General features: G+C 44.7%; 1 protein-coding gene across 1 annotated transcript in view; it reads right to left on the reverse strand.

The window, feature by feature from the left end:
- Window positions 1-8,308, reverse strand: part of ppargc1b (peroxisome proliferator-activated receptor gamma, coactivator 1 beta) — a 97,806-nt gene extending 89,498 nt beyond the window's left edge. Inside the window, exon 1 of the mRNA XM_030396190.1 lies at window positions 8,207-8,308. Within this exon, the coding sequence (XP_030252050.1) occupies window positions 8,207-8,287 (81 nt within the window). The 5' untranslated portion in view covers window positions 8,288-8,308. The remainder of the gene's footprint in view (window positions 1-8,206) is intronic.
- Window positions 8,309-8,563: the final 255 nt, after the last annotated feature.

Genomic DNA, 8,563 nt, shown 5'->3' on the forward strand with positions numbered 1-8,563 from the left:
CCTGATATTTCTGGGGATGATGAAGCCAACAAGGCTATGAAACTAGTTTTCAGCCGACTGCACTAAGTTTAATAACAGGAGCCCTACGCATAACATGGGCACACCAAAAAAGATCAGATTACAGAAGCGCCATTTTTTATGAAAATTGTTTTCCTCTATTGTGAGAGATGATTGCAATCTCAAGTCTTAGGGAGAAAATCATTCTTATTTAATCCAGAGTCATGCAGCCCTAATGTGAGTCAGAGTGTGTGTAACTGCGGCCTGTAATGCCAAGCAGGCCCGAGTGAGCAGCTGATGAATCACCACGCAATTAATTATTGAGAGACCCCTCACCTGCCTCTGCTAGCATGTTAGCTAGCAACAGCAAACTCCAACATGTGACACACATGCAGTTTATCATTTTTGCTTACACGCACACACACACACTCACGCAAACCCTGTGGGGGGGTCAGCGTCTAAGCCGGATGCCTGATGAACCTCAGAGGGATTTGGGAGGAAGCAGCCATATTCCCAGCGCCCGCTATGACGCACACACACTCGCACACGGACACACAATGATCAACCACACATAAACAGACATAACTACACTTACACAAACACACCTTGGTGCAGCACCACAGTAACCACCAGTGATCAGCCAGGCTCCCACAGCGCTTGGCTTTGGAAACATTACTCAGACCAGAGCCAAGCTTTTTCTCTTTCATTGATTAACACTACAATTCTTAAAAACAGAGGACATGCAATGACACAACATGCCTCTTGTAAATCCACCGGATGCAGACAGACAACCATGCATCTGACCGTATCATCAGTAAAATCCTCCTCTGGCTTTCAGATCTGGAACGCTTTTGCTGCGTTCCAAATGGAATATTTTTACTTTTTACTTGTAGTTCACACTGCAGCCACCAGCTGGAGATACAAAAGCATGGATGCTCGCAATTCTTTCAAAACTTTGCGTGAAGAAGCAACACCGTTTCATTACTTGGCTACCTGCACTGCTCTATGGGCTAAATTTTGCAACCCATGCTCATACTCTTCCTGTCTGCACTGATAATAGAGGAACAGCGCTAAGTGCAACTTCTCTGCTTGGCTTAAGTTACATTTTGGACATAAAAATATATGACTACATGCACAAATACGCAATAACAATGTAATGTCAACTAGCTAGCTAAAACCTCCATTTGGAGGCCATGTAGCCTGAAAACTTCTCTCTGCCCCTCTATCCCAACAAGAATCGGGACCACCTACCACTTGGCTTGAACAAGCCAAATGGAGGGGAAGGGCTAAGTGACTGGGTGTCTGAACAACTGTTAGCAAGCTACCTAGCCAGCAGCCACACTGAGGGATGACATTTGATGTAGACGTGACCCTGACACTTAGCCTACTAACAAGCTACTCACTTGAAGAGCTGACCATGTGCATTATGGGTAGAAAGCTCACAAGCTCATTTTCTACACAAATTTGATGTTTGGCTGAAATGAATCACCACTCTTTCAAAAACAGCTCAGAAGGGAACGCTGTGATTGTGACTGATTTATTTTTTGTTTTTCCCAAGTCTAATTGTAACAGTAAACTGTACTCAGAGCAATAAACCTAAAATGGGGTGTTGGGAAATACATATTTTGTTTCTAAAACAAAGAAGCTTCTGTCTCCAGGTGTATGACTGGATTTATTGAAAGGTTGTTGTACAGTGCAGTTGGTCTCCCAGACCTATTTCAATGCTAATCATTGACCGGGTGTTTAGAGCCACTCTGGGTCCATCCAGGGGATTGACTCTGGGAAGATCAGGCCGATTTAACGTCAGACACCACATCCTGCTGTAACAGGACACAACCAGCCACAGGGCATATGCTAGTAAAATATTAGCTCGTCAGTTTTTCTGCTCTGCCCCTCAGTGTGCCAGTGAAGCAACTTTGCTCTTGAAGGGGAAAGTCACATGCAAATTAAAGCAGACAAGAACATATTTACATTTAAGACGAGAATACAATACAACAAACATATTCATGTGAGTAAACTGTGTGCTTTGAATCCACGTGTGATTTTACTTTTATTTTTTTTTTCAACGTAGTTAGTTCTGCACAGGTCTGGAGGTCAAGACCTTGGGTGAAAATAGTCGCAGCGGTTTCCTTACAGGGGCCGTAAAAGTTTTTATGTGCATCCAAGTTATGCCGCTCCACTATTCTGCTGCGAAAACTGTTGTCAACATCTAAGAAAAAAAAAAAGCCCAAATGGTTGATGAATTCTGGGATGTAAAGCCACTGCATCAATTGCTTTATATTCAAAATTAATCCAGACTTTCAACTGCAGCTCCGCACAGCCATTAAATTAACACTTAACTGGAGGGTTGTGATAAAGAAAACACCAAAAAGAGAAACCAGCACCAGCCTCGGAGAGTAATAAGATGTGAGTTGGGGGTTGAAATAGATTGGTAATTGAAAAACTTTGGGAATACTTTTCAAGAACACATTGTTCCAAGACATCAACAAATAACTCGCTGCTTCCATGTTTGTCTCCTCTGGTGCCCCAAGATACATGTTGCTATATCAAGTAGACCAATCAAGACGAAACACATCTCTTAAGTGTTTAAAACGCTAATTGCATCGCGGAAACGATGCCTCCAACGTACCAAATGGAAAACCTAATAAAGCTTAAAGCCATTACTGTGCTACTGGGTAGCCCTATAGAGCCTCATACTGTCAGTCAGCACTTTATCCTATAACCCCCGATGCCTCGATGTGTGTGCTCGCCCTCCCACACAACAGGCCCTCAGCTCTCGTCTTCGGCTATCACATGATCCTATCCAATTTCGGATCGGAAGTCACACGGTCCCCTACAGACCGCACTTGGTCTGATAGCTGTACATGGTATATAAACCTCCCTTCTATATTTGGTCCTCTGGCAGTCCGGCGCGTCACTGATGTAGACCAATAAATCCGATTTAAATTGGACAGTGACAGAGAAGAGTGAAGGATCCAGACAGCCAGGTAAGACTGGCAGTCAGACAGACAGGTGTATAAATAACAAGGCTTTGAAGTTCCACCTGAGAATGATGGATACAGGTGTTACTGGCAGGGACTGGGATTTGTACCATGCCAGGGACAGACGGAAAGACAGACTCTCTTCGATATATTTTATTTCACTCCTTCTCCGTCCACTGATTTGAGCTTTTTGTTACAAAACCCCTCCGTCTTCTTTTAGCTTTTTATCAGTCATTCCGCGTTTTATCCCCCTGCCCGTGTCATTATCTTCCTCGCGCATTCTTACCGGTCTATCTGAGTCGTGATGTGCAGCACTGCAGTGCAATGTGTTCAGCTTGCAGCCTTGCAGTGACTCACCTGTCCCTTCTGTCACTGTGTGCTGGACACACACAGACTTGAGCTCATGAGCATCACTATAAAAATGTGCTAAAACACACACATTAAAGCTCGTTCTGCGGTTACATTGTTAGATAGGAGCATTAATATTTCAGGGCTGTATTTGATGCTGTTCCGTTGAGTGAATCACAGGGAGACTACGATAGATCACCAATACCGCAACCTACAGTGAGCAGGTCAAAGTTCAGGGGGTCAAGGCATGTGTCAGTAGACAGAACAACAGCTATGTTACTGCTGTACTTTTAGTTTGCCAGCAAAAGATTTTAAAAGCGCTTTTGGCACTGAGAGATGCAAAACAAAATCACTAAGACAACAGCATTTTGTCAATTAAACTTACGTATGGACATTTTGGAAATCAGGACCATTCAAGTTTCTAAAACTTGTCTGCAACAGCTTTAAAAAGTTATATTTATTCCATCAATTTATGACATAAACAGCGGCTTTTGAGCAGTATCGTGTGTCTTGTTTGGCCCTACAGGGGCTCCATAGTGAACATGATAACGCCGTCAGGGAAACCCACACAGTGTCTTTTGTTGTTCATGTCCCACGGTTAATATATTTCTCTGAAAAAAGTCACTTTTCCTTCAGTATCCTCCCTTATAATTTCATACCCTTTCTATTATCCCTGAACTTTTTTGGACACATCTGGATGATCAGAAATGAGATACAGGATTACACCTGTTTTTAACTGAAAAATGCAGACGATAATATTTTGGTTCTTGGCTGTAACTTGCTGAGAAAAGGTCAGATGTTGACAAAAATTCATATGGACGTCTCAAAAGACAAAGTATATATTTTTTTAAAAAAACTTCTTGTGGTTCTGTCCAAGTTCAAAGTACAAAAAACACATTTTGACTGTTTTCTTTTTCAAAATGCTCTGGTAAATTCATCCATTCTCATGCAAAGCAAATGTGTATGGCACTTGATGCTGACTGCTTGAATAAGGGTGGAAAAAAAATTAAATAAATAAATAAATACAGGAAAGTCACAAATCAAAGTCAGTGAGGGTTGAATGTGACATGAGCTGCCTCTAAAATACAGGGAGATAGAGACAGGAAGGATCAAGTTTGAATGAGAAAAAAGACATGAAAGGCAGAAATTAGAGCGACTATGTGTACAGTGTGTGCGGTAGAGGTAGGGACTGTATGACGGGGGTGGGGGGGGGGGGGGAGGGCAGTCACATGTTAGGAGGAGGAGGAGGAACAGGGGGGAGGAACGGCCTGTCACTCGTCTACGTCACGGTAACGCCCCCCTCCCTCCCTCCCTCCCTCCCTCCACTACGACTCACATGACTGCAGCAGCCCTGTTCTGTAACTCCAGTCACGAGGATAGAGTAGTTTTACAATAACCAGCCGGCAGGGGCGAGCGGCATAGAGACACACTGAAAAGGGAGCGAGAGAGAGCGAGGGGGAGAGAAAGCCAGCAGCCGGCCCTAATAACCCTGAGTAAATATTAACACGCCAATGCTGCGTTTGAAGAAGAGATAACCTTATCGGGCTACACATGAAGAAAGAACTCAAGCAGTGATAAAATGTACAGTGTCCCCCCCCCCCCCCCCGTTCCTCATACACTCAAGTTGCGGTCCATCTTTCCCCTTCTGTGTGGCTGAAGGACTTTGCAGCAATCGAGCATTACAAGGAAATAGAACAGCATGCATGTTACTCTAGGAATGAATGCATATTTCTCCTGTCGTTTACCTTTAGGTAGACGTAGGGCTGTTTAAATCATCTCGCTGCACACTGTCTGACAGTATCATTTATATTCTATGTGAGCTTGTTGCAAGCCGTATGCCGCTCACGCTCGGAACAACAGTCGTGACGAAGATTTTTTAAGGATGCATCATTCCATCACATGGAAAATGTCTGCGTGATTTCACTTTCGCAAGGGATTGACTGATGTGGGTTTTTTCGCGGCCGATACAATCAAGGAGACCATAACTGATATTTGAGACGGATGCATATTTGTGGTAATCTTGTTTTGGATAAAAACAGCGATGGAATGTAAGTGAGTGTATTCAAGTACAGCATACTTGAGTATTTCTGCTACCTTATACTCCCACTCCTCTAGGCTACATTTATTTAATCATTTTAGCGACTAGTTACGTTGCAGATTCAGATTATTATTATTGTTTTACCTTTATTTATTATGGGGGGGGGGGGGTCTGATTTGTTGGCCACTGAGCACTGGAGCATCAGGGTTAAAGGGCCCTGCTCAAGGGCACCCGAGTGAGTGGTAAAGAGGGTGGGGCACCCAGATTTATCCTGCCGTTCCGGGGTGTCGAACTGGTGACCCCTTCCTTCTCTAACCTTTGGGCTACCACTGCCCCCTGTTCAGTGTTGATTGGCTATTGCTTGTGACATACGACCAATCAGATGGTGATGTGGGTGAGACAGCGAGTGAAAAGTAGAGTGTGGACTAAGGGAGGATGCTACATCACAGCCAAAGTAGCTCCATTTTTAAAATGGATTTTATTCTTATTCGACACATAAAAACGCAGATACTGATATCTACAATCACAAAAAAAATGTAGAGTATCGGCCTTGATGATTAGGCGAGGTAATAATCATGCTATCCCCAAATTTAACATCAGAACTCCTCAGAAATCAACCTGACAACAGACACAGTATGGGATTTTATGGGAGGTTATGATGGGAATATCACCACGAGGCATGAGACATACTAATACCAAAATGTATAATAAGTGGGTATACAAAAAATTCCTTTATGTTTATTAGCAGTATGTTACAGTTGACTGATGTCAAAGGACAACATGAATGCCACTGTCTTGATATATTATACTGTGGTATGATGAGAATGTGTAGTCATAGTGCGAGCTCGTTTATTATGGAATGTTTTTGAAGCATTTGGTGCATTTACTTCCTCTGTGTGTGTGTGTGTGTGTGTGTGTGTGTGTGTGTGTGTGTGTGTCTGTGATGTGGAGGCACATGTCATGGCTGCACGATATAAATAGCCCACAGTCTCTCTGGGTCCCACCACACACTGAATTAACCTGTTTAAGCTGTCAATCAGCTGTGACAGATGCCCCCACTCCACACACGCACGCGCACACACACCCTCCGATGACCGCGCAACCGGAGCCTTAACGATCACCACGACGCAATCTTACGTCACACTATGATGCAGTAACACCGGGGTCCTGTATATGCGATGACGTACAGTGTGATGGTCTGACGTGCACGGCAATGATTACCGTGCGTGTTTCGGAAGCGCAGTCTGCAGCCAAGAGGGAGACGGGGATTAGAATTAGAATTTTTCACCAAATCCCGTTCGGAAATCCGCAAGTTCCTCTTTACTCCCATGTACGCACAAAAATGCATGTCAAACTATAGAATGTAGGAGCTATTTGTAATAAGCAATTCCTCCTGGACAGTTCGGCATGCATTTAACGTTCAAAGCATCACACCATTACGATGAAATCTCAATTTCTATAATTGGTAAACACCACTCTCTACCGCCCTCCGCGGGGTACTTTGGTAGGAGATTAATCTGGGATTAACTGGAGAGCCAGATCTTAAAGTTCCCATATTGTTTTAACAAGTGCTGCTTAGTTTGTTGGGTGTGTGCCGAATTCAATTAAAGATCCTATCCGTTCATTGAAAATACATAATCCAGGTGTTAGGTGATGCATGAACGCCCATGAGCAAGGAATCATTGAATTGCAGAGATTCCCTAATGCAGTTTGGCGTCTTGCGTTTTTTGAAATTCAGTGTGAAAATCCCCTCCCTGCCACCCAACAGCAACGCCGAGGGTGAACAAACTATCCTCCCTTCGTAAATTCCGGCCAGGGATGCGATGTTTTCTATTTGCCAAATCAAACAACCGTGTGAACCAGACACACGTTTTGTAACCGTTGCCTAACGATTACGCAAACGATTATGAAAACGCAAAACTGCACCAACTTTCTCAGCTGACTGAAACCCGCCGTCTCCTTCCCAGTTAGTTGCCTTGGCAGATTATCTGTCTGTTAAATCGAGCAATTAGCATGATATTACAGGAATCGTCGGTGGGAGTTGCTCAACTTTGAAGCGCACCGAGCTTCAGCCTGCAGATATCCAGCACAGAGATCCCCGGTTAAGCTCACCGTGCTGTGACAAGCAGCTTATAGTGGAGATGATAAATAACATTACACAGCACTGGTGTATTGCAGAGCTTCCGCAAAACAGACTCTTTATTAAACATCCGCTTCGATTCTACGAGAGGAATAAAGAAAACAATGACATCCAACCGGCCGGGTCATGCATCAACAAAAAGGCATACAAGGGTGTCTTTTCCCTGCACAACTTTTAAAACCAAGCAGTCCTGAAGCCGATGGATTACTATCATAAAGTCACAATATCATAATAGTCCTCAGGCCAAGTCCATGCGTTCAGATGCGCACCACGTGTCCAAGTCTCCAGTGCTGAAATTAAAACTTCCCTCAAGATTGCGTCAAAAGTTTCCAAAGCGCCCCTCTGCATACCAAATAATCCTCCCGGAGCAGCAACACACCGGCTGCTCTCCGCTTCCAGCACCGACACTAACACATATTTTCGTTTTAATCCGTCAGATTCCCTCACTGCCCGTGGCTGATGACATTTCCTCCAAAAAACACGTGAAAGCCAGACGTCAAGACATAGTAGACATTCACACACACACACACGCACGCAGACCGAGACACCGGGTCGCGCTGAGCCGTGGAGATGCTGCTGACAAGCCGGGCGAGAGCCTCGCATCAACCGGGCATTGCGTGCGCCACCGCCGGCGACGCGCTCAGACGCCCCCCGGGTTGGATAGCCCAAGGTTCCGTGTATCCAAAGAGGCCGGGGTCTTACCTGGCTGCCGGAGTTTTCTGTCAGGTAACTGAAGACAAAGGACGAGAGTTCCTCATCTAATAGTGGAGCGCAGTCCGCCATCTTCTAGTGAATGAGGAGCCGTGGAGTCAGAGAGCGGGGTATAGGAGGAGGAGGAGGAGCAGTGGAGGACGCCGCCTGCAGGGGGCGCATCTGTTTACACACAGAAACAAACCGGGACATAAAAAGACACGCGGTTCTCCAAAGTGGGGTCTGGGGACCTCCAAGGGTCAATACAGAGAGTCCTGGGGGTCTTATAAGAAAATGAGGATTAATTGACTTTCATAGGGATTGGATTAAAAGGACATAACTTCCACGAGAGGATAGACAGACAGATAG

The sequence above is a fragment of the Sparus aurata genome, chromosome 18 (assembly GCF_900880675.1).
Source record: "Sparus aurata chromosome 18, fSpaAur1.1, whole genome shotgun sequence".
Lineage (NCBI taxonomy): Eukaryota > Metazoa > Chordata > Actinopteri > Spariformes > Sparidae > Sparus > Sparus aurata.